This window comes from Neltuma alba, unplaced genomic scaffold (genome assembly GCF_004799145.2).
Source record: "Neltuma alba isolate B1F8T4 unplaced genomic scaffold, ASM479914v2 tig00006122_pilon, whole genome shotgun sequence".
Classification (NCBI taxonomy): Eukaryota; Viridiplantae; Streptophyta; class Magnoliopsida; order Fabales; family Fabaceae; genus Neltuma; species Neltuma alba.
Window position 1 is genome coordinate 6,187 of NW_021634359.1, and position 27,657 is coordinate 33,843.

Below are 27,657 nucleotides of genomic sequence, written 5' to 3' on the forward strand. Positions count from 1 at the left end.
GTATAAACTGTTATTTTTTAAAAATATATATTAGGTTATAATAAAGTTAAGAAATTATTAAATTTTAAGCTAGAGTTAATGAGATTTAATTTTTTTTGGTTTTGATAAGACATGATAAAAAGTATTTTATAAATAAGACTAGAAGAATATATCTATATATATATGTTATGAAAAATGAGGTGTGTGTGTCTATATACAAGTTATAAAATGAGAAGAAATAAGAAAACTATAAAGTAAAAAGGAAAACAAGAAATAGAGAAAACAATGGCTTTTTTCTCATTCATTTTGTTTTATGGTACAAATGTTTTATACATGGCCTCTGTTTATCGGCCTCCATGCATTGAAGTCCTATAATAAGATTACAAAAAATAAAAATACTATAATAGGATTAACAATGAGAAACTCTTCCTAAGTCATTTACTGGGGAGGTTATGTAGTTTATAACACTTGAAAATAAAAAATCCCTTGAGAATTCTAAGAGTTAGGGGTTATAGGCGTCCATTCATGCAATATTCATAATACTTCCTCTTGGATATCTATAACGAGCATTGTACCTCATTAAAACCTTATAAGGAAAAACTCATTGGGACAACAACCTAGTAAAGAAAAAAGAATACACATTATTTAATCCCCCTAATGATAACATCATTCTATGTCTTTAAGTCTATGCATTCCAATACCATACATCGACGTCTCAAATGTTTTTGTTGACAGTGTCTTGTTAAACAGATCAGCAAAGTTGTCATATGAGCGAATTTATTGAACATCTATATCACTACTTCTCAAAAGATCATGAGTGGAGAAGAACTTTGGAAAAATATGTTTTGTTCTATCTCCTTTGACATATCCTTATTTTAATTGAACTATGCATATTGTATTATCTTCATATAACACTGTTGGAATCTTTTGTTCTAATTAAAAGCCACACATTTTTTGACTATGTTGAATAACTGACTTTAGCCAAACACATTCTCGATTTGCCTTATGAATTGAAATTATTTCTGTATCATTTGATGAAGTAGCTAATAAAGTTTGTTTGAATGCCATGAGATAGTTGTATCCCCAGAAATAAATAAATATCCTGCTTGAGACTTGCTTTTATGCAGATTTGATAAAAATCTTGCATTTGCATAGCTAATTAATTATGATTATGATTCATTAGAATAAAATAATCACATATCAATTATCCCTCAAAAATATTGAAATATATGCTTAATTCTATCCCAATACCTTCTTGTTGGGGAAAAATTAAATCTTACCAATAAACTAATAGCAGATGCAATATCAGGTCATGTTGAATTAGCAAGATACATTAATGCACCTATAGCACTAAGATATGGTACTTTAGGACTAAGAAGTTCTTTCTCATCCTCTTGAGGGTGAAAAAGATCTTTACCCTCATCAAACGACCTTGCAATCATAGGAGTAGGTAATAGATGTACTTTATCTATATAAATCGCTTTGATACTTTTTCAGTATAAGTTGATTGATAGAGGAAAATTTCATTTGCTAAGTGCTCAATTTGCACATCGAGGCAAAATTTTATTCTTCCAAGGTCTTTCATTTCAAATTTTTTCTTTAAACAATTTACCGCTTTTTGAAGTTTTTCGGGAGTTCTAATTATATTTAAATAATCAACATAGACAGCAATTATGACAAACTCTGATTCTTTTCTTTTTATAAAAAAATATGGAAAAATGGAATCATTTTTATAACCTTCTTTCAACAAATATTCACTAAGTTGGTTATACTAAATTCTTCCATATTGTTTCAATCCATATAAAAATTTATGCAAACGAATTGCATAATTTTCTCAACAATTTAAATTCTTTAGGGATTTTCATATAAATTTTAGCATTTAAAGAACCATACAAATATGATGTAACAACATCTATTAGGCGCATTTCAAGTCTTCTATAGACTGTCAAACTAATTATATATATTAAAGTGATTGCATCCACCACAAGAGAACATGTCTCTTCATAATCAATACCAGGTCTCTGTGAAAACCCTTATGCTATAAGCTGTGCTTTATATCTAATGATCTTATTTTTGTCACTTCGTTTGTGCACAAAAACCCATCTATAGCGAACTAGTTTTACATCATTTGGTATTTGAACTATAATTTCAAAAACTTCACATTTTAAAAGTGAATTTAACTCTGCTTGGATTGCATCTTTCCATCTTGGCCAATCATCTCTATGTGTATATTCTTTAACTAATCTAGGTTCAAGATCCTTATTTTGATTAATTATTTCAAGAGCAACATTATATAAAAAAATGTTGTCAACAATATATTTTCTCGGTTCTATCTTTTTCTGATAATAACATAACTTATTGAGATCTCTTCATTATTTCAGGTACTGGGACCTCTTCTGAGGTCTTTTGATTAGTTATGTTTTGATCATCTCCTATAGGACTTGCCTCCTCAATTTGACCATCATGACTATCATGATTATTTTCTTCATTTTTCTTTCTAGAAGTTTTATCATTGGAACCAATTGGTCTGCCCTGCTTTACGTGTGGTTTGGTTCACTTGTACTTTCTAGTTGTCCTACTTGGATATCAATTCTAATTGAAGTATTTTTACTTGGAATGTGAGATTTGATAATTCTTAGGGTCAATAAATGCATCTGACAATTGATTTGCAATATTTTGTGAATGAATTATGTTTTGAATTTCAAGCTCACATTATTGTGTATAAGGATCTATATGAGATGATGATAATGCTCTCCACATAATTTCTTTATCCAGCTGCTTATTATCTCCCTCTAATATTGAAAAAATTGTCTGATCAAAATGACAATCATCAAAACGTGTCATAAACAAATCTCCTGTTAATGCTTCTAAATACTTGATTATAGGAGGAAATTCATAGCCAGCATATATTTCTAACCTTCTTTGAGGTCCCATCTTTATGCATTGTGGTGGAGTAACAAGGACAAATACCGCTCATTCACAAATTCTAAGATGAAAAATATTAGTTCATGACCAAAAGCCAATCATAACGAGGAGAATTCATGATAACATGTTAACCTAATGCGTATAATTATTGTTGCATGTAAAATTGCATGTCCCCAGGCTGAGATGGGACGTTTTGTTCTCAAATGGTCTAACAATCAATTCGAGGCATTTAATGAATGACTCTGCTAGTCCATTTTGAGTGTGGACATAATCAACGGATTTTTCTACTGCTATTTCAGTTGCCATGCAATAATCACTAAAAATTTCATATGAAAACTCACTAGCATTATCGAGACGAATTGTCTTAATTACGTAGTTGGAAAATTATGCTCTTAATTGAATTATTTGAGCAAGTAACCTAGCAAATGTTAAATCACATGTTGATAACAAACACATATTGGACCATCTTGTAGATACATCTATCAAAACCATAAAATATTTGAATGGTCCACATGGTGGATGGATAAGTCCACATATATCCCCATGGATACGCTCTAGAAATATAGAGAATTCAATCCCTATTTTTTGTCAATGAAAGTCCTGTAATTAATTTTCCTTGAAAACAAGCAGCACATGAAAAATCTTTAAATTGAAGAATCTTCTGGCTTGTCAATTGGTGTCCATGTGAATTTTCAATAATGCTTCTTATCATAGTTGATATGAGATGGCCCAACCGGTCATTCTAAACAATAAATGTACTTAAACTTCTGGTTTACTGTAGTATTTGTTTCAATTTACTAATATTTGTATAGTACAAATCAAAAGATAATGCTAGTAATTTTTCTATGACACATTTTTTTCCATTTCTTACCATTGTAACATGTAGATATTCAATGTTCTTCTTATTTATAATCTCAATTTGACATCCATTTCGACAGATATAATTAAAACTTAATAAATTTTTTGGAGATTTAAAGGAATATAAAGCGTCACTGATAACATATTTTATTCCTCTAGGTAATATTATAATTGCTCTTCTGAAGCATTCAATTAGTTTTGTATTACTCGTAATAATATTGATGCGTGCACCATTTGTTATAAGATGAGAGAAATATTTTTATCTTTTAGTATGGTGTGTGTTGTAGTACTATCTATGAGGCATATATCTTCATTCTCGTGCCTAATAAGAGGAAGAGAAACATTTATATTCTTTACCAAAATCTTGAAGCCTCAAATCCATCCATTCATAACAAGATTTAGACAAAAGTATTATTATTTTTTTATGATCATCCCTTTCTTTTAAATTATTTCACTATTCTAAAAAATCTTTTACTGTCCAATAGTGAACTTTTAACCCTTCATGCAGGTGGTAGCACAAGAAAATGATGGCCTTAATCTAGTTTTGGCTACTTGCTTTATTTCCACATAAAATAGCTTTTCCTAGACCTTTGGCATCTAGGTAGATTTTAGTATCTAAGATCCAAGATAAATAATTTTTTTCTTGTGATACCAAGGGCTGTAAACTTGAATTTGGTAAGATTGACTATGAACCAAATTAAAAAGATAATAGAAAAAATTAGAATTATGGTAAAATTGATGAATACTAAAACATAATAAATAAAATATTAGGATTCAAAGTCACCCATAAATAAATTATTCCTTCAACATTATAAACATAAATAAATAAACAAACAAAGCATGGAGAATAATAAATAAACACATATGAGGATGGAAAAGATAAATAACACAAATAATTAGTTACAATACATAATATAAAAACAATGTATATAAATATATATAGAAGGAGGGGGGAAATGCAGTAATATAATAAATATATAAATATTACAATAAACTAAATTAAAAACAAAGATAATGCTGCAAGGAAATAAATTAAATAAATACATATTTATAATATAAATAATAAATAAACTTATAATTATATAAATTACATTATATAATCGCATATAGTACAATTAGGAATCGTTAAAAATAAATTATATAAACAACATATCTAAACAAAATAAATAAATAAAAACAAATATAATGAGAGAAAAGAAAATATAAACAGTATAAATATTTTATATATATATATATATATATATATATGAGAGAGTTAGACACAACACAAATAAAACGATATAAAAAAAACATAATATTTTACAATAGAAGAACATAATAGAATGACTCAAAATAAAACACAATGATAACATAATATAAAATACAAAGGGAGAAAAATAAAATAACATAGTATAAAATAGAATAACATAATACAACATAAAATAAAAGATAAAATATGTAAAGTAATGACAAAATTTAAAAGTATAGAAAAGAACAATAGAATAAGATTATAGTAGTATAATATGAAACATGATAATTGAGAAAAGAGATAATATAAAATTAATATGTAGCGAATCTATAGAAGATTAAGATTAGACATGATTATGATTGAATAAGGAGATAATTGGATGATAGGAAGAATACATCTTACAAAGAGTTCATATCTCAAATTTTCAGAGCAAAGTCATGCTGATAACGTGTTATCAAATGAGAAGAAATAAGAAAACTAGAAAGTAGAAAGAAAAACAAGAGATAGAGAAAACAGTGACTTTTTTTTATTCACTTTGTTTCATGGTACAAATTTCTTATACATTCCTTTTATTTATAGTCTTTCAAGCATTGAAATCCTATACTAGGGTTACAAGGAAATAAATAATACCATAACGGCATTAACAATGAGAAAATCCTCCTAAGTCATTTATTAAGGAAGTTCTATATTTTATGACACTTGAAAGTAAAAAGTTCTATAAAAAATTCTAAGGGTTAGGAGTTATGAGCATTCATCCATGCAATATTCATAATACTCTCCGTTAACGAGTGTTGTGCCCCATTAAAATCTTACTAGAAAAAACCTGTTGGGACAAAAACCTAATAAAAAAACACAATATTTACTCTTCCTAATGATAACATCACTTTATGTCTTTAAGTCATATTGATTTGCATATTAAAAAGAAAAAAAGCAGCTTTAATTAAGAGTAGTGAAGATTGTAACCTATGAACAACTAATGCATAATGAGAAGTTGAAAGGATTGGACCATTTTTGTGAACGAAAATCAATGACTTCTCATGGAGTTAGGTCAAGATTATGAATTCTCATCAACAAATAAAGGAGAGCACATAATGAACGTTCACTATCACAATCCTAATTAAGCAATCAATAATCCTTATTAATGAGGAAAATATATATTTAATATTATAGTATGCATTTAGTCTTTTAACTTTATACATAGTTTTAATTTAATTCCTTAACTTTAAAAAATATACTTTTAGTCTATTAATCCTAAACTTGTTAACAAAAAATAATGACATTAAGACCTTAAATTTTAATAAAATTTTTTCAAATACTAACATATTAAATTTAATTTACAAAAAAATCATGATTGTTATAGAAAAATATTATTTAAGTATAATGATTTTAGAATTAAAGGACCAAAACTATATTTTTAAAATTAAGGAAACAAATTAAAATATTATATAAGTTAAAAGATCAAATATATACTTTAGCTTATATTTAAATAAAAATGATTTGATACCTGTAAAGATAAGGCACGTATTTCTCATGGAAATTAACTGAGAATATATTCTCTTAGTACGCATAGAATAATGGCCTATTTGATGGATAAGGAAAAGGCAACTTTTTGAAGCAAAAAAATCTCGCTAAGGAATAAATTATATATTGTGCCAAGTAAAAGTCATCGAGAGACCACGTGGAGACTCTTTCTTATGACAATTTTGGTGCTCAATGCATTACTAAATTATATTTGAAGTTTTGAACATTGCTCCTACCAATTTTTTTAAATAAGAAACGATTAATTAATCATGTTCCTGGGAATATGGTTAACATTAGTTAGAAATAATACTCTTCTAATATTTAATGTAGGACTTAACTGGGAAGTTGATGTTGAAACTACATGTAAGACCTATTTCACAACTTTATTAATTATTTTTCCAAATTAACCCAATGATATTCCCCTAACAATAATCAAATAGGAAAGGAAGGAATATAATTAAGAAAGATACTTAAAGTATTTAAAAAAAATCATATTAACTAATTTAACTAATATCATTAATCTATTAAAATTAATTAATTAGGTCTTACATTCAGGATGGGAAGAGTATATAAAAAAGGGGAAAGGTATACTTAACACATTGATCTTACTTCTCAGCGGGACCTAGCACCCATTTTTTCGTTATTTATGTATAAAATTTAGTTACTTTGTATGAAAAATTGTATGTTAACAATTTGATATAAACAACAGGAACTAAAATTGTTAATTTTAACTATTCAAATGAATTAAAGGAAAAATAGCAATTTTAAATAAATAGAGGAAGGGTGAGATTGCACCAAATTTAGAAGATCATGAGTAAAATTTACCACTAAAAAGATTGAGTACTAAGCACATTAAAAAGAAAAAAACGGGTGTTGGATACTACTTTACTTGGCATATATAAAAATATAACTATTTCTTCAAAATACTACTCCTCCGGTCTTTAATATAGGACCTAATTGTTGAGTTGGTTTTGGTCCTAAATATAAGACCTATTTCTCATATTTATCAATTTTCTCAAAATTACCCCTATAGATATTCCCTTAACCATAATTAAATAGAAGAGGAAGAGAGGATATTAAGAAAGTTGATTATGGTATTTTAGGAAAAATGTGTCACATCTCTTATAATTAACTAACTTACCTAACTTTTTTAACCTAATCAAATTAATTAAATAGGTCTTGTATTAAGGATCGGAGGAGAGTATTACTTATAGAGAAGACAGCATAGAAAAAGAATTTATCTAAACAATTTACCTAGATAATAAATTTCATACTATTAAAATATTAAAACGAGTAATTAAATAGAGACAAAATAGTAAATAAACAAAAAATATTTTTTTCTTATAAATCACTGCCAGCTGAATAAAATCATATGCCACAATTTAACTGGTTCAAAACTATTAATTATTATTTTTTAAAACTATTACCATTTTAGACCTAAGAACCAGTCTAGAATATATTTAAAATATTTTTTTTTTACACCAGTTTCATGACAAGCGGTCTAGAAATTTCTTTAGAGCTTATAAATGATGAACTGATTATTATTAAAAATATTCTTATGTACAAAAATATCACAGTCACATTTTTGAAAATTTTACATCTCCGTGACCGCTTTGGAAGGATGGCTAGATCTTTACTTATTTTTCTCCCTCCGTTCCTTATTATAAGAGACACTTGATGCTTATGCCATGTCCTATATATAAGAGACACTACAAGTTGTCTCTACTTTTTTGTGTATTACTATATTTACCCATATTTATTATCTCCAACTCACACTACTCTCTTCCCTCCACTTCTCTTTCTTTTAATATTTAATTGTTCTCTCTCCTTATTAATGAGGGCATTTTGGAAAAAATTATACTTTTTATACATATTGTTCTTAACTAACTTTAATATTTTTTGATCAACGTACTTCGGTTATTTGTCTCTTATAATAAGGAACGGAGGGAATGTGTGAAAGCTAATCAATACTCCATTTTTTTTAATGCTGAACAACTAATATGTAGGGTTATGTAGAATTATTCTAGAGGATAATAATAATATAAGATAAAGATCAAGGGAATTTAAGAGTTGAAGCCTTGGGGGGAGTATAATTAATTCCATCCCTAATCAAAAGGGCCTCTTAATCCTTCCTTTCCTACAGAGATACGGATCATTAAATGAGTTTAATTTGTTTAAAATGATACATTATTTAAGATTTGAACATTTTCCCCTAATTTGGGCAACTTGTCTTAAAGCTTGATTTTTCTCTTTTTTTTCTTTCCAATTTCACAAGACATTTCGTCCAATGATCAAGATCTTCCTGCCAAAGTTTATTAATTATTGATTAATTATGCTTATCCAGGGTATCTTTATATATATATATATATATATATATATATATAACCAGTTGCAAGCCAAGATTGGATTCATTGTACATTTCAAAGTTTTATTTGAATCATAGACATAGATCGGATCCTTTGAATTATTTTAATATTTTTATTCATAATTTAATGTATTTTTTTGAAAGAAAAATAATATGAAAAGAATGCCATTTAACTAACATTAGTTAAATTTGTAGTATTAATGTAGTCGTTAATAAATAAATGACTAAATCTGATTATTAAAGCTCTGTATGGGATGTACTCATGTACGATAATAATACTCATTTATATATTTTTTTTATTGTGGATTTTATTTTTTTATTTATTTTCAATAAATTAAAAATCCTAAATAATTTATCATGATGCATTCGTCCAAAAAAAATTATTTTTTTTCTCCACATAAAAAATTTAGGTGAATTGATTTTTCAAGGCTTAACAGGATCATGATAAGCCTTAAGCTTAGGATGCTTAGCAAATCCTTAAAAAATGATACAGCCCCTTATCCTTAATATAAATATTATATAATTAATTTGTAATATTAAAAAATAGTAAGTTAACCATTTATAATAAATGTATATTGGTTTCGTAAAATAATTTTTCAATCATGCATATTGTAAGATGCAATGTAACTATCTCTTATGAAACCTCCCTTATTAATTATTATGTGTAATTAATATAGATATTTTAAAAAACTAAAATAGAAGGGCAAAATAGATTGTTATCTTATATCTAGAATAAAAATAAACTTTTTATCTGCGTTCTATATTTAGGGTGGGAGGTAGTAATAATTTACCTACCAATTAGTACTTGCATGAACAACGTTTAGAATATGAATTACATCTTACTGATTAAATTAAATTTTGTTGAAAAGTTTATTTTAATATTATCTTTTTCTGATAAATTTTATCTTTTCAAAATCGATTCTTTCAGTTTAATTAATTAATCAACTAAAAATTTGCAAAATTATTCTTTTCTATTATTTTCACCTAAAAATTATCATCAGACATCGTAATTGATAAATTAGGATATTAATTATTTGTTTATCCGAATATTTACCTAGCTGGGCATTGAATCTTCATCAAAAATTAAATTTTCAAAACAATATTTGTGAAGGATTTAATAAAACATGGGTAATTCTTTCACTTTAAACGACACTGGCTAGGTAGGAGAAGTCACATTAGAACGAAGGTCAGGAAAGAGTAGATGCCATACAAGGTGGCATCATATGTGAAATTCAATAGTGTTTCTAATTAATTCATTTTATTCTTATTTTTATGTACTTTTATTATTTAAAAGAATCTTTTAGGAATTAGTGGGTAAAGGATTTTTTCAGATATTTTGAATCATTCAAAGAGCCTTTTAAATTTATGAAAAAAGTGGTGAAAATCTCCCTTTAAAAATTTTATTTACCAGAAGGACCTGATATATTTTTATGTTAGGCATAAGTATTCTCCTAATGGAGACAATCATGTTCGAAGTACTGTCAAATAGGAAGTGTGGACACTTTTCTCAATAGAAATTTCAACCTAATATATTTTTATACATAAAAAGTATCCGTACTTGAATTTAGGCTGTTTGAGCTAATAAAATTTATAATGAAGGACTTTTAACCCTTTCTTCCTTAATTTCTTAATAATTCATCTTATTTTAAATTAAGATATCGTGTAGATATCAAATAGAGTCATTTATTTTTAGAATTTTAAGATGAATTTTATTTATTTTTTGGCCATCAACTAAGTGGGTTTTGTGAGCTTAGGTAGTCAGATTAAGGTTTTATTTAGAATTTTTTGAAGAAAAAAAAAGCAGAGAACAAAAAATCAGACCAGACACTAAACCAATTGAGGCAGTGATTCAATGATCAATAGGTCAGATTAGAGTCAACTCAAGATCAAACTAGTAATATTAAAATAATATAATTTAATAAAAAATAACAAAATACAATAACATTAGTAATCACTAATAATAAAATACAAGGAAATATAACAAAAGTTTGATTATAACAATAATAAAATACAACAAAATTGAGAATTTTAATTTTTACTATTCCTCAATAACTAAAATCAATAATTATTGATACAAAAATCATCATTAAATTCATTCAAGTCTATAGTCATTAAGATATTAGGAAGTTGAATGAGCAAAAAAAGGACCAATAACAATATAATTATCCAGACCGGTTCATACTAATTTGATCAGGTTGATAAAAGTTTGACCCTTAACCAAATAGAACCACAGACCAGTTCTTTTTTTTTTTTGGGCTATGAAAAGAGTATTACTTAGGTTACAATTATTCATTGCCTATTTGAGATACATATTGTTAATCTGTATTTTGATGCATGAATGAATTTTTTTTTTTGCAAATCAAATTATTGTGTGATTGTGTTCATGGTGGTATACAATTAAAACCTGAATTAAGAGATTAATAACTTATCATGGTGTCATTCTTATAATTAGGAATTTAAAGACAAGTTTTCTTAAAATCCTAATTCTTTTATTAACAATCTTACTTGTTTTTGAGTGTGACTTTCAAATTTATTTTTTTGGATTCCTGAAATAGGTTACCAGATGAGTCTACATCATTATTTATCCAAAATTAAAAGAAGAATTTAATCTAAAAAAATTATGTATTATATATATATATATGTATATAAATGCAACTGACCTTTAAAAAAAGTAGCAAAAATAGTATTTCACAACCAAACTCTGTGTGACCCAATGTCAAAAACAATGGGAAGCTGGATTCCCATATCCCTAGTTTTGAATTGGAAAAGGCATTGGTCCCCCACTCACACAAAAACCAAAAGAAAAAAAGGTACTACCAAACAGAAAGTTGACCAGCAAATGAAAACACCTTAAGAGAATGAATTGCATGCTTCCCATAAATTGAAAAGTTAACAGTGTTATGATTAAGAGTTATTTATTAGAAAAATAGCAAAAAAAGACCTTAGAAAGTAAAAAATTACCTATAGTGACCTGTTTATAAAAAATTGTTATTATTTGCTTATCAATTATTGTCAAAACTAATACTAATATTGTAATGGGTCCTTATTTGCAATTTTTTTATTTTTAAAGTCTTTTTTTTACTATTTTTCCTATTTATTATTTTTGATAGATTAAAAAAAACTCAATAAATTACTTAATTTTAATAAATGTGATATGATTTCTTAAAATACTCTTATGTACATTATATTATATATAGGTTTATTAGTTAGATCCATTAATTTAAGAAAATCATAATTATAGAGATAAAACAGACTAAGATATTATATTTAGAATCAAAATCAACTCTCTAACTTGCTTGTATGTTTAGGATGAGAGGAGCATTTTATAGCTTATTAATAATGTCTTTCCTAAATATAAGATTTATTTTTATAGTGTAAATTATACTATAAATGAGTCTTATATTTAGGATCGGATGAGTAATATTTTTATTGACTTTAAATTATATGGTGTTTTTGTGAATATCAAATATTTATTACGAAATTTAAATATATAATTAGAGATGTAATAATAAGAATAGGGAAATAAGTATTACTTTTCCAGTCCTTAATATTGGACTTATTTAACTAATTTGATTAGATTAAGAAAGTTAAATAAGTTAGTTAATTATAAAAAATATGACATATTTTTTCTAAAATATCATAATTATTTTTCTTAATATCTTCTTTCACTCTTCTACTTGATTATGGTTGAGGGAGATTCATAGGAGTAATTTAGGAAAAATTGATAAATACAAGAAAGATGTTTTATATTTAGGATCAAAATTAACTTAACAGTTAGGTCTTATATTAAGAACCGGAGGAGTATTAAATAATGATGACAAACACATGATAGATATTGCATATCTTAATTTGATACACGCACCATGAAAAGTAATCCATTTTCATAGATTAAGCCAACCATAGGCCTGCCTGTTTTAAAGGTAGGAATGCCTATTTAGATTCAAGTTTCAAGTACTTGTCCTATCTTGTATTTTTTTTCTTTTTTGAAATAGGTATGTCACCATTTGATCTATCTTATCTTCTCCCACCTCAATCCTATTCCATTTAGGAATTTTTATTCTTTAAAAGAGTTTTCTTTATTTTGATAAAAAAATGTTAGAAACACTATATAAATAAAACCAAAGAGATTATATAGCATATGATAATCGATAATGTCATCTTAGATTCGATCACTATCAAGTCCAGACAAAGAAAATTCTCTTAAATACACCATTCCGTTCTTATTATAAAAACCTTCTAACCATTACCAATAAAAATCGTTAAAAAGTATTAAATTTATCATAAAATTCAAGTAATGATACAATTAACTTGACTCAAGTATTTTTCTAATTAAAAATTATATGCGGGCCACTAATGATGGAGCATTTGTAGTCTAAGATTGTAACTGAGAGGAAAAACTGGATTAAACCAGGCAGCTTCCTATGTGATTTCTAGGGAAGAGTGAAGAGATAGATGATCATGACTCTTGGTCCCAATGGAAGGTTCCAATTTGTTTCTCATGTCTCACAATATAGTTTTTTTTTTTTTTTAACAAACTCACAATATAGTTTTGAGAAATTAAAGACACATCTAATGACCCCAATTTTATAAAATTTTGATAAAAAAATAAAAAGCTCAAATTATCATTTCTAATGCTCTTTAAGGATCTTAACTTGTCACAAGTGAACAAAAATATCCTTGATTATTTTCCCACGTAATGTTATGATCCCAAAAAGAAAAAAGGCTGGGGGGGGGGGAAGATCTATTTATCAGCTCTATTGTCACATTTTCATTCAATTAATTATTTTTAGTTAATATTATAATTATAATATCACTGATCAAACCAAAGGGAGAGAATGAGTTAAACATCTGGGCTAACTCTATGGAGATATTCATTAAATTAAGAAAAAAATATATAAAAATTTTCTTCTGTCGAAATTCTATATTTTATTTTGAAAAATGACACGATCCTTATGAATTTTACCCAAATTAAACAAAATGTTCCTTCTATGATTGTGGGTTCAGCTGAAAAACTAATACTTTATATATAAATGTTCATATATTATAAGTGTTCCTTCTACTTTAAAGCATATATGAATATAATAAGAATTTTGGAGTAATTAAAAAAGGTACCCATAAAAGTAATCTCAATTTAAAAAAAAAAATAAAAAGAAAACATAAATAAAAACAAGGACGTAAAGTTTTGTACAGTTTAAAGCATGAAATCACAACCTAAAAATCATATGCTATGGAGTGGGAAAGATAATTAGAAAGAAGGAAAATTTAATTTGAAGTGACCATATAAGATGTCTAACTCACATGAAGAATAATATTTCGTCTTGAATTAAATAACTAATTTATAAAAATTAAAAAAATTAATAAATTTAATTATTTATAAAAAAATCTGCGTTGATTTTTGTAAGATAATATCATTAATGATTATTTGCATTGGAACTGCTCGTTAATAGAAAATTTATTTATTTTACCCAAAAAAAAGAGACAGAAACTTATTTAATATGTACAATTAATAGAAACAGAATAAAAAAAATTCTGTTAATTAACTCTCATATTAAAAACATGAAAAGCTTTCTTTAATTTATGTCTTGACAAACATTACCACTAGATTATCATGAGGAGAGATACATTTGTTAGATGCACCCATAAAAATATTATAGTTTTTTGTTTTTATTATATATTTTATGTGATTTGATTTTTTAATTTTTAAAATAATTTTAAAATTTAAGTTAATTAATAGAGATGTATTTGGTTTGGTTCAAAGATCTTAGGTTATAATATATTAAAGTTTAACATATATTTAAGGTTAAATCATACAAAAATTATAACGTTGATATTTTTGTAAGTGGATTGCGGGTCATACACTTAAAAGAATTTGAAACAAGGGCTTGTACTATTTTCATGACAAAAATATTACTCCATGGCAAAAAGAATTACTCTTGACCTGAAAATTGGTAATAATTTTTGTTATAAATTTTGAATTTTTTTCCACATAAAACATATTATATTCAAATTTTTAATTTTTATTTTATTAACAGAATATAACACATTAAGAAAAATTATTCATCTGTATGTATTTTTTTTTTCAATATATAACTATATTCTCGAAAAACTTATTAAATTTGAAGGCAGCATGGATGATTCTTAACAATTAACGGGATTATTATTCCTTTTTTGGAATCAAAAGATTAATGATCAGCCATGATGCATAGATGCAAGGCATGGATAATGGGCATGACCCCAAATGATAGTTGAATTGTAAGAAAACACACACACACACACACATTGTGTATTTATTCAACAAATTAATTGATCAATGGTTAATATTATTATTAGTTCTTACAATTTGATAATTTTAATTTTAGCCTCTATAGTTTTAAATAATGATTTTAATTCCCATAGTTCTATGAGAATTTTATTTGAGTTAATGCCGTTAAGTATATGAATTTAAACTAAAACTCATTTGGTTATTATATTTTTAGTGAGTTTTAATTTTCTTCTTTATATCTGAAGTTAAAGTATGGGGACAAAAAAAAGCATGATTTCAAACAACAGGCGCCAGCACTAAAACTTGACCAAACTGCAAGGATAAACAATAATATTAACTTTTGATGAAAATGAATACTATAAAAAAATTAGTTTTCAATTATTATTTTACAATATTATAAAAATTAGTTAAGTTAATTATTTATAATAAATATATGTTGTTTTTTTTTAAATATTCTTATTAATCATGTGTATTGCTAAAACTATGTTTGATGAAACATTTAATAGATGCAATTACTATAAAGACTACCTTAACAAAATAGATAAATATGATAGATAAAGTGAACTGATGTATTATATTTAGAACTAAATTGAATATCAAATTAGTTTTTATACTAAGGAACGGAGATATATAAGAGTAAATTGAGAATTAGATTCGTTTATTAATTATATTAGTATTACTAATATTTTTTTAAGAAAATAGATTGAGTTTTTTTAGATGTGTATGTGCATGTGCATATACTCTCTCTGTCCCTTTTTATAAGATCTAATTTTTTGAATGGATTTATTTCTTTTTATAAGATTTATTTTGAGTTTTTCTGAACATTTAATGCATTATTATCTACTTTATCTTTAGTTTAATAGATTAAATACATTCTCTTTTTTCATTTGCCTCACTATTACTCTCTTACATTTACTCATTTATATATAGGGATATATTTAAAAAATTATATTTATTACATATTAATTATTTTAAATTAATTTTAACTATTTTCTTAAACCACCTAATTTAATTAAAAAAATTTTATAATAAAAAACGGAGTAGAATATGTATAATTGTGTGTACATATATGTAAAAGATTTCTGACACATTATTCAAAGCTTAATCCAGCATACAATGGATATTTATTTATTAGTGTGACGGGGACGTTTGATTCAAAAGCGTCTAAGTTCTCTTCATGTAAGGATGTGGGTCCCTTCTCTCTCATCCGTCCTTTATTTTTCCCCTACTACTCAAAAACAACGGCGCTCTCTCTCCCTCCCTCTCTCTGTGCCCCCTCTTCTCTCTCTCTTTCCGTTTATGGTTTTCGGTTTCGTATTTCGAATCGATACAATAGAATAATACGACCAACTGGTAGCAGCAAGCAATAATAATGTAGAAAAAGTTGCGAAAAGAAATTCTGTAATCCGCTCACCAAATAGCAAGAGAGAGAAGAAGCCTGGTGTAGTGGTGCGGTGGTGGTGTCGAAAAAGTCGAGCCCAGAACCAGAAGTGCTTCCGCACCAAAAGCTTCGAACGCGGTTCGTGCTCCCAGCTGTGGTTTGCAACGTTTTACGCGCTCGTGGAAGCCGGATTCGTGCTTAGTTTGATGAGTTTTCCTTAATCGGTATTGGGATTTGTTTCTTGTGCAAGTGGGCTCATTTCTGTTCTTCCCAATGAAGGAGGTGGTGCAGGATGATATGGGGTTACACTGGTATTTGAAGCTTGCTCTGTTGTAAAATATTAGAATAATGGGCTGTTTGTAATGCATATTGATTCTTGAACAAAGGTTTTAGTCTTCTGGGTCAAGAATAAGATCTGATGAAGACGGAGTATTGATTGCAATCTAGGTTTTGCTTCCTACTTGGCGCTTTTTCTGCAGGTACATTTGGTCTGCATTACTGGTTTTCTGTTTTCTATTTTTCTTCTTTTAGTATACGTTGGTGGACTTCGATTCTTTAAATAATATTTCTGCTGGTATGGGGTGGGGGAAAGCAACGCTTGGGTTTTTATTATTTAACTGTTTTCTTTATCAATTTTTTTAATATATATATTTTGGTTGTGGAAAATGTCTTCTTCATTGGGGCTGTTATTCACTAGTTTATTCTATTCCACCCCAAAAGGGTATGTGAATTGAAAAAGGTTTAAACCTTACAACTAAACGTACGGCAGTGGAGAGGAATAGTTTTGGTCTTTTCATTAAGCCTATTGTTTTGTTGGATCTCATATTGTTATGTTGCATTCGATTCAGATCTTACTCATTTTTCAATCCTGTTGAACTGTTTTAACAGGACATAAGCATAAATCACTGAGGTGTTCCGGAGTTGCATGCAGAAATTTTTGTGATCTTTTTTTGGCTTTTGATAACGTTATTGTTCAAGGGGTGTGAGCTGCTATGTTGTATCTTTGGATGGATTAAAGAGAAGAAAAACGTATTGGATCAATGTTAAAAACAGTGGCGTCGGGACTTTCAATTTTTTTCCTCCTCAAATGTGTATCTGCAACAGACAATGAATTTCCCAGATGTAACTGTGATGATGAGGCCAGCTTGTGGACTATTGAGAGTATTCTGGAGTGCCAGAGAGTCAGCGATTTGTTGATTGCGGTGGCCTACTTCTCCATACCCATTGAGCTGCTTTGTTTTATCAGTTGCGCGAATGTCCCATTCAAATGGGTTCTCGTTCAGTTTATTGCCTTCATTGTACTATGTGGATTGACACATTTGCTGAATGCATGGACTTATGGTCCTCATTCTTTCCAACTTATGGTGGCACTTACAGTATTCAAAACTCTTACGGCTTTGGTATCATGTGCCACCGCGATTACTCTCATGACTCTCATTCCTTTACTTCTTAAAGTGAAGGTCAGAGAATTAATGCTGAGGAAAAAGACCTCCGAACTTGGACGAGAGGTTGGTCTTATTATGAGGCAGAAGGAAGCTGCAAAACATGTAAGGATGCTCACTCGACAGATTCGCAAGTCTCTTGATAGGCATACTATTTTGTACACCACCCTTGTGGAGCTGTCTGAAACTCTTGGTTTGCAAAATTGTGCAGTCTGGATGCCTAATTTTGATAAAACAGAGATGAACCTCACTCATGAATTGAATGAGAGGAATCTTAGTTTTTCTATACCCATTACAGATCCAGATGTTGTGAGAATTAAGGCAAGCGATGGAGTAAATATTCTTAGCCCTGTCTCAGCACTTGCTGCTGCCAGCAGTGGAAATTCTTCTGAGGTAGGACCAGTGGCTGCAATTCGGATGCCGATGCTTCGGATTTGCAATTTCAAAGGTGGAACACCTGAGTTAAGGCAGGCATGTTATGCAATATTGGTTCTGATTCTTCCTGGTGGAGAGCCAAGATCTTGGGGCAATCAGGAGCTGGAAATAGTTAAAACAGTTGCTGATCAGGTTGCTGTAGCTCTCTCTCATGCTGCAATTCTTGAAGAGTCCCAACTCATGAGAGAGAAATTGGAGGAGCAAAATCGAATTCTACAACAGGCACAAAGAAATGCTTTGATGGCGAGTCAGGCAAGAAACTTATCTCAGAAGGTCATGAGTGATGGAATGAGAAGACCGATGCACTCAATTTTGGGTTTGCTTTCAATTATACAAGATGAGAGTTTGAAAAGTGAACAGAAACTCATTGTGGATTCAATGCTGAGAACCAGCAATGTCCTATCAAACTGGATAAATGATGCCATGAACATTTCAGCGAAGGATGATGGGGGATTTCCATTGGAGATGAGATCTTTTGGGTTACATGCTATAATAAAAGAAGCAGCATGCCTTGCCAAGTGTCTTTGTGTTTATAGGGGCTTTGGTTTTAAAATTGAGTGTGAGAAGTCTTTGCCTGACAATGTTATGGGTGATGAGAGGAGGGTTTTTCAGGTGATTCTACATATGGTTGGGAACTTATTGGATGGAAATAACAGGGGAGGGATTCTTGTACTTCGTGTTCTTGCAGAAAGAGGAAGTCAGGAAAGAAATGACCATGGGTGGACAACTTGGAGACCAAGCTCATCTAGTGGGGATGTACATATTAGATTTGAGATAGGGATCAACAGAAGCAATTATGAATTGGAGAGTTCACGTTCTTTAGGAGTGGGCAGTAGGACATATTCTGGTTGTAGAGATGAGGTCAGGTTGAGCTTCAGCATTTGCAAGAGGATCGTTCAGGTGAGGATCGTGAAATCTTTTGTTTGTTTGTGCATCAGATGATTTTTATTATTACACGAATGCATCTTAGTTCATTTAAATAACACTTCATTATACCTAGCGGAATGCTCATTTTTCCAGTTATTCAGTTGCAATGGACTTAAAACAGCTAAAATCTCTCATGTCCAACTCCTAACGATTTTTAAGGGAGGATATTTGCACACGTTTTTTCCTCACATTTGGAGCAACACTGCAGTTGCTTTATTTTGTTTTGCCTGATTCTAGAGAAGGAAAAATGGAAGCTCAAAGAATTAGTATGTTTTAGGTGTTAGGCATAGTAATTATAATAAATTGAATATGCCATAGTTCTAAGGTCCTTAACTAGCACTTTCACGCATAAAAGGAGTGAGGGTGTGGTTCACCCTTTGTGCAGGAGCTGAAGTTGTTTTATGCACTCGGAGTGTTGATTTGCATGTTATAAGAACAACTCATCTAACAGAAGCATGAGAAGACAATTTTCTATTGTTAGTTTTTATTCACGGGATTTTTTTGATTTGATTGATTATTCTTTCTTTTGACATTCTCTGGGTTGATTTGTACTGATTTTATCTTAATTTGTTCAAGGCGTTTTACATTCCGGTGATGTTCATTTGATGTTAGAACTGTGAAGTGGCAGTTACTGCGCCATGCATATTTTTCTCCCTTGTCTTGCATTGATTTTGATTTCTTATGCTTTTGGCAGTTGATGCAAGGGAACATATGGTTTGTACCAAATACCTTAGGTTATCCTCAAACCATGGCCCTTGTTCTTCGGTTTCACTTACGACAGTCTATTTCCATTTTCATCTCTGAGCCTGGTGAACCCTCTGAGCGCACAGATTCTAATTCTTTGTTCAGAGGTCTGCAAGTCTTGTTGGCTGACAATGATGATATAAATAGAGCTGTGACCCAAAAGTTGCTTCAGAAGCTAGGTTGTGTCGTAACTTCAGTTTCTTCAGGATTTGAATGCCTTGCTGTCATTGGATCTGCTGGATCTTCTATTCAAGTCGTTCTTTGGATCTTCATATGCCCGAGTTAGATGGCTTTGAAGTTGCTACAAGGATTCGGAAATTTAGAAGCCGAAATTGGCCAATGATTGTTGCCTTGACTGCAAGTGCCGATGAAGATTTGCATGAAAGACGTATGCAAATTTGTATCAATGGAGTTATAAGAAAGCCCGTTATGTTGAAGGAAATTTCCAGTGAACTTAGGAGGATCCTGACGCATGCACGGAAGTGAAGTCCTGTTAGAGGAGAGGTTGTAAATTTTAAAACCGCAGCATCAACAAGATGAGTTGTTTTGAGCAAGTGTTGGTAGAACTATACACCACCTTTTGCTCATCCCTGCAATACTTCATCCTAGAGATTTTATACCCATAAAATTTTTATGAGGGAGTTATATACAGATTAGTTCAATGTGTTTCTCTGTATGTATATCATATATGTAGTTTCAAACATAAAATAGAAGCATCTTCAGGGACATCAATACAGTCAGAATTGAAGGAGGAAAAGGCCAAAAAAATAACACTAGTTCAGGATTACAGGATTAATTCAGATTTATGTTACTCACTTCATGTGCCAACAACATGAACCTTTTATTTGTCAAAACATGATGGTACGGCTATTTTCTTCTTTGTGAGATTTGTTTTCCAGTGGAACAAAATTTTAGGTTTAAATGTGTTCTCAGTATGTATATCATATATGTAGTTTCAAACATAAAATAGAAGCATCATCAGGGACATCTACACAGTCAGAATTGAAGGATGAAAAGACGGAAAAAGAAGAGTAGTTCCGGATTACAGGATTAATTCAGATTTATGTTACTCACTTCATGTGCCCACAATATGAACGTTTTAGTTGTCAAAGCATGATGGTATGGCGATTTTCTTGTTTATGAGATTTGTTTTCCAATGGAACAAAATTTTAGGTTTTAAATGATGAACAAATTAGTTATGCAAAGTGAAATAATAATTGAAGTGGATACTTCTAACAGAGACCAATGGCGGACCTAATTTGATAAGCTTCTACTGTCTTCTTGTCACAGGTAGTGTAAGATTCTCTCACTACAAATTGTTTGCCTGGCTTGATTGAGTGCTCCGCTATCCTCCTCTATCACATGCACTCGTTAATGATGAACATTAGTGAGCATGCTGCACAAGGCTTTTACTGTTTTTGTATCTCTGCTGCAACTTTTCTTCTTATTGAGTAATCCGTATGTTTGCAGAAATTCACACTTCCTATGCAGGATCCATATAATTGTATCAAAAGACCTTCACTGATGAGCTGAACTGAAATTTAATTGCATAATCTGAATAAACATTGTCATGCCTGATGAAAAACGCGCACACATGAAAACCAGTGGCATGCTGCACTTGCCCAATGCTTTTACCTTTATTATATTTTTTATTCCTGCTGGAACTTATAACACTTGGGCAATCAGTATATGTAGACTACTCCACAAATTGGTGCATTTGTATGGTTTAAGGATCCTATAGATTTCTTGATCATAAAGTTCTAGGAGAGAGAGAGAGTAACCTAAAGACTGGAGATTTGTATGAGATCTACTTCCTGTTTTCTGTCCGACATAATTTCTCTTTACAAAAACTTCATTATTCACATTTTCGGAGGATCCAATCTCTTGTATTGAACACTAGTGTTGATAAGCTGATTCCATGATCTGAATGAAATATTATTTTGACTGAAGTAGCAGTGGTCCCTCCCTCGGAGGGTTGTCAGTTTCCTCCCCTGTGAAAGTCCCAAATCTATATATCGAGTAAGCCGTACTGTTTGCAATCTGTTTGCCAATCTTAAATAATATAGTTTGTTTTTCAATTGCATGGGGTGCAGAATCTAGTTTTGATATTAAAGCTGTGAACTTAGTGGAGGTACATATGCCAAGTGGGGAAAATTGTGTTGGGTCGAAACACCTAGGGGTGTTTGTATGTTGGGGGGGAAAAAACATGGGGGGCTCATTTTCTTGCTCGCAACCCCCTCTTTTTTTTTATACAATTTGAACATATACATGCACACAAACATGTCAACACCAGGTTGTGTAGTGCTGATACTATGTCAACATGTCATCTCAAGTTTTAAACACGCAAGAAAGCTTGCATGAATCTCTGTAGTCTGTACGCATATAGAGCTCCTGTTATTTTCTTGTGTGCCCTTTTGCTTTTTGTTGGAAGTGGGCCCAATAAAGGCCCAATTACAGCAAACCCTAGCTTATTTAGTAACTGCCTGCAATTATATTTTTAGTATCTGCATAATTTTAGGATTAGTTAGATAATTTATCTGATTCATTATCCTATCATTATCCTAGTTTAGATTTGATCAGATTCGGTCAAACTCTTTCTTCCCTCTATATGTATCAATTGATTCCATGAAATAAAACAAGCATTCAGCGCCAAACGCTGTCATGGTATCAGAGCAATCATGACCTTCAAAGCGCGCTGATGGGTACTCCACGAGCCTTCACTGCCGGAGGTCCGAAAAACACCATCCTCGGCTGCGACTGGTGATGGCTTGAACAGTGGGACCAACTCTGCAGTGAATCGACCCTCGAATCAATCTTCATCTCTGAGTTCAGCGTCGCGTCGATTCACTATCGCAAATCACACATCTCCCACAGACTCAACGGGAACAACTACCTACAATGGTCCAGGAATGTGCTGATGTTGTGTTCGAGGACGACACAAGGAGAAATACCTCACGTGGGATCCCAGACCACCATCAACCGAGGATTCCCAATTCGATACATGGCGGGCTGAAGATAATTTGGTAATGACCTGGTTAGTGCACTCGATGACTCCAGAAATTAGCGAAAATTACCTGCTTGCTAGTTCGGCTCGTGAAATCTGGGAATCGGCCAGGAGAACGTACTCAGTTAAGGAAAATTCTGCCGCATAATTCAGGTAAAAGCGACTCCTATGTAGTCTGGTTCAGGGGGAGCAAACCATAACCCATACTTTCAGTACTCAGTGCACTCATGCGACTCTGGTTGCAAATCGATTTGTATGATGTTCATCAATGGACCTGTGCACGCCGATGAAACATACTACAAAAAGTGGTTGATCGGGATCGCTGTTATGACTTTCTATTGGGACTTAACGACACCTATGAGGACATACGAGGCAGAATTATGGGATAAAGCCTCTCCCTTCGCTTGAAGAAGCCTTTAATATGGTCAAGAACGAGGAGAGTCGTAAGGCATTACTCCAATTAACACCTCGAGCTCTACCTTCCGCTGATGCCTCCAGCCATGGTCATCCGTGGCATCCTGAGAATGAATCTAGAGGAAGAAATTTCTAATGTGTGATCATTGCAATAAAATGGTCATACACGAACACTTTGCTGGAAGATTCATGGAAAACCAGCTCATTATAGACACCGAACAAAAGGGGACAGGGACAGTAAGGTATGACAGTGAGCAACATGCAGGACGGTGAGTTTCTGAACCAGGAAGAGGTTTCTATTCTCCGAAAAATCCTAGACAAATATACACCGGATAAAACAAGTGATAAAACGACCCTCAAGTTACTCTAGCACATGCAGGTATGATTTTCTTGGCTACTCACAAAATAAAAAATACCTGGGTAGTTGACTCTAGAGCCACAGATCATATACCGGATTTCGTGAATTGTTCTCTGATTTTAAGCCCGATTCTGAATACTCCCGAGTTCAAGTGGCCAATGATACATATGCAAAGGTCATGGGGTCCGGCACTGTTACTACTCTCAGCCTCTATTACATTATATAATGTTCTTTTTGTACCTGAGATCAAGTGTATTTAATGTCTGTTAAAAGTGTCACTTGCCAATTAAATTTCCGTGCAATATTTGACAAATTTCACTGTGATTTTCAGGACTTAGCCTTGGGGAGGGTGATTGGCAAAGCTAAGGAGTGTCATGGACTCTACTATCTAGAAGGCGACTCTAAAGACTTCTGTGGTTGATTCTTCTGTTTCAAGTTCAGTTTTTTCTGCCATGTCTCATGATGACATAATGCTATGGCATTCTAGGTTAGGTTATCCAAATCTTAGTTACATGAAAATTCGTTTTTCCCAACTCCATCAATAAAGATTTTCAGTTTTCATTGTGATACTTGTCATCGAGCAAAGCAAACTCGCTCATCTTATTTGCCAACTCCGTACATACCTACCCACATCCTTTTGCCCTGATTCACAGTGATTTGTGGGGTCCATCTAGGACTGAAAATATCTCTAATGCAAAATGGTTTTGTTACATTCATTGATGATCATACTCGCCTAAACATGGGTATTTTTAATGAAAGAAAAATTCAAAGGTCTTCTCTATCTTCAAGAACTTTCATGCTTTTATTCAAAATCAATTTCAAACTTCAATAAAAATTCTTCGAAGTGATAATGGCAGAGAATATATTAATATGGATTTTCAAAAATTTTCTTGCTGAAAATGGAATTCACCATCAAACTTCTTGTGTGCATACACCACAACAAAATGGTGTAGCAAACGGAAAAATAGACACCCTTTTAGAAGTGGCAAGGGCTCTTTTGATTGATAAAATGTGCCTATCAAATTTTGGGGAGATCCATTCTTACTTTTGCGTATTGATCAACAGAATGCCTTCCAAAGTACTAAAATTTTAGACTCCTGTTCAAAAATTCTTAGAGCATTATCCTCATTCTCATTTTCTCACTCTCTTCCCAAACGTGTATTTGGATGCACAGTTTATGTTTTTGATAATCAGGGAGGAAAACTAGGCTCTAGATCTGAAAAAAGTTTTTTTCTGGGTTTCCTCCACTAAAAAGGGGTATAATGTTATTTCTCTTGCTTCCAAACGTTTTTATATCACTCTTAATGTTAATTTGTGGGAATCTCTTCCTTTTTACTCCAAATCACCCATTCAGGGTGAGAGTGATAGAGAATGGCTAATTTGTGTTGGTGATGAGGATCATATCAGTGAAACCAATTGCGAAAATCAATCATTACCTAGCTATGGCCCCCAAACAGCACCTTGTCCACTATCCAGTCGACACTAATCAACTTTCCACCTATGATGAGCCGGTTCAGTCTATCCTCACCATGACCACCCTAATGTTGAACCCTGAAAGTCTATCACCGATTCTGTACAGCCACCTTCAACCTTGACATAGACCTCCCATGATCCTAGACTTGAGTCTCAAGTTCATGAAACAGAAGAGGGGACAACAGTTACAGAGAAGAGTCATTGCCACCACCAGGCCGAGTCATGAAACTCAACCTGAGTCTATTTCCAAAGATCTACAGTGGCCATTGCACTAAGAAGGAAAGAGAATTTGTACCAGGTATCCTATTAACAGGTATGTCTCCCTATGACAAGCTCAACCCATCCTTTAAGGCATTGTTGCCAATATTGACAAAGAAGAAATCCCGAGGTGTTTTGATGAAGCTATTTGGACTTGAATTGGAAGTCAGCCATTGAGGACGAACTGAATGCCCTAGCTAAGAATCAGACTTGGAAAATAGTGGATTTGCCCCAAGAAGCCTGTTGTAGTAGCAAATGGGGCTTTACAAAGAAGTACAATCCAGACGGAAGCATTATAAGTATAAAGGCAGACTGGTAGCTAGAGGTTTTACACAAACTTACGGTATTGACTATCTTGAAACGGTTTGCTCCTGTTTCTAAGTTCAATACTATAAATGTTCTATTATCTCTTGCTGCCAATCTAGATTGGCCATTACATCAATTAGATGTTAAAATGCCTTCTTAAATGGGACCTAGATGAGGAAGTGTATATGGAAATAAATACCACCAGGATTACAGAACTCGAAAATCAGAATAAGGTGTGCAGGCTTTATAAATCCTTGTATGGAACAATCCCCGAGAGCATGGTTTGAAAAAATTTTACATGTGCCATTAAAAAATTCGGTTACACACAATGCCAAAACAGATCATACCTTGTTTATAAAGCACTCTAATCATAAAATTACTGTGCTAATAGTCTATGTGGTGACATAGTATTAACAGGAGAATGACGTGTGAAGAAATTGCAGAATTGAAACAGAGGTTAGCAGCAGAATTCGAGATAAAAGATCTTGGGAATCTGAGATATTTCCTAGGACTAGAGATTGCTAGATCCCCTAAAGGTATTAGTGTGTCACAAAGAAAATACACTATGGACCTTTTAAAGGAGACAGGGTTGTTAGGAGCTAGACCAGCTGAGACTCCTATGGAACTAAACTATAAACTCGAGATTACAACCAGATGGGAAGGCTACCAACAAGGAGCGTTACCAAAAATTGGTGGGCAAACTCATATAACCTATCCATACCAGACCGGATATCTCTTATGCAGTAGGGGGTGTGAGTCAATTTATAGTAAACCTCAAAAGAGCACACATGGAAGCCATATACCGAATCCTCAGGTACCTGAAAAATACACCTGGGAAAGGATTATTCTTTGCTAAGGGGAATAAAAAGCATGTGAAATGGATAATATAAACAGATGGAAAAGGGTGAACCCTGGTACAAAAGAAGACAATGATATTGAAGTATATACTGATGCCTGATGGGCAGTGCAATCAATGACAGACCTCTACTACGGGCTACTGTACTTTTGTGTGGGGCAACCTAGTAACATGGAGGAGTAAGAAACAACCTGTTGTATCTAGAAGTTCTGCAGAGGCAGAATATAGAGCTTTAGCTCTTGGAATCTGTGAAGGAATGTGTGGGTTGTACGGCTACTGCAGGAACTTGGGTTAGAGACTACACCAATAAAAATGGTGGTGTGATAGCATGGCTGCATTGAAAATAGCCAATAATCCTGTGTCAGCATGACAGGACAAAACATGTCGAGATTGATCGTCATTTTATCAAAGAAAAGATTGAGGCTAAGGTGATTGACTTGGCCTACATTCCTACCGGAAGACAAATTGCAGACATGATGACAAAGCCACTGGTTCGGGCAAAGTTTGATGAACTCACAAGCAAGCTGGGAATGATCATATCTCTATTCGCCAGCTTGAGGGGAGTGTTGGAAGTGGGCCCCATAAAGGCCCATTACAGCAAACCTAGCTTATTTAGTAACTGCCTGCAATTATATTTTTAGTATCTGCATAATTTTAGGATTAGTTAGATAATTTATCTGATTCATTATCCTATTATTATCCTAGTTTATTTAGATTTGATCCAGATTCGGTCAAACTCTTTCTTCCCTCTATATGTATCAAATTGATTCCATGAAATAAAACAAGGCATTCAGCACCAAACGCTGTCACTTTTAATTAATTCTCCACGGTTCCAACAGCCATGGCCCATGTTTCCTTTCAATCAATACACTCACCTACTACCTAGCTATTTTCTTTCATAGAACCTCTTAAAAAACCAAT

General features: G+C 31.5%; 1 protein-coding gene, 1 long non-coding RNA gene and 1 pseudogene across 2 annotated transcripts; all 3 read left to right on the forward strand.

The window, feature by feature from the left end:
- The first annotated feature begins 221 nt into the window (after window positions 1-221).
- LOC114749689 (ethylene receptor 2-like) lies at window positions 222-20,723 on the forward strand (annotated as a pseudogene).
- Window positions 20,724-20,740: 17 nt separating this feature from the next.
- LOC114749690 (uncharacterized) lies at window positions 20,741-22,016 on the forward strand. Its single transcript, XR_003740575.1, has 2 exons — window positions 20,741-21,186; window positions 21,358-22,016. It is a non-coding gene; the product is annotated as an uncharacterized LOC114749690 (long non-coding RNA).
- Window positions 22,017-26,301: 4,285 nt separating this feature from the next.
- On the forward strand, window positions 26,302-27,031 carry LOC114749688 (uncharacterized mitochondrial protein AtMg00810-like). The gene is made up of 2 exons (XM_028938232.1): window positions 26,302-26,694; window positions 26,861-27,031. Exons 1-2 carry the CDS (start codon window positions 26,302-26,304, stop codon window positions 27,029-27,031), a joined length of 564 nt encoding a protein of 187 aa, XP_028794065.1.
- Window positions 27,032-27,657: the final 626 nt, after the last annotated feature.

Bases quoted from the DNA above. Each gene is read 5' to 3' on its own strand.
- LOC114749688 (XM_028938232.1), top strand. From the start codon at position 26,302: ATGACGTGTGAAGAAATTGCAGAATTGAAACAGAGGTTAGCAGCAGAA. The intron at 26,695-26,860 runs GTACCTGAAAAA...AATCAATGACAG, and splicing joins GCCATATACCGAATCCTCAG to ACCTCTACTACGGGCTACTG.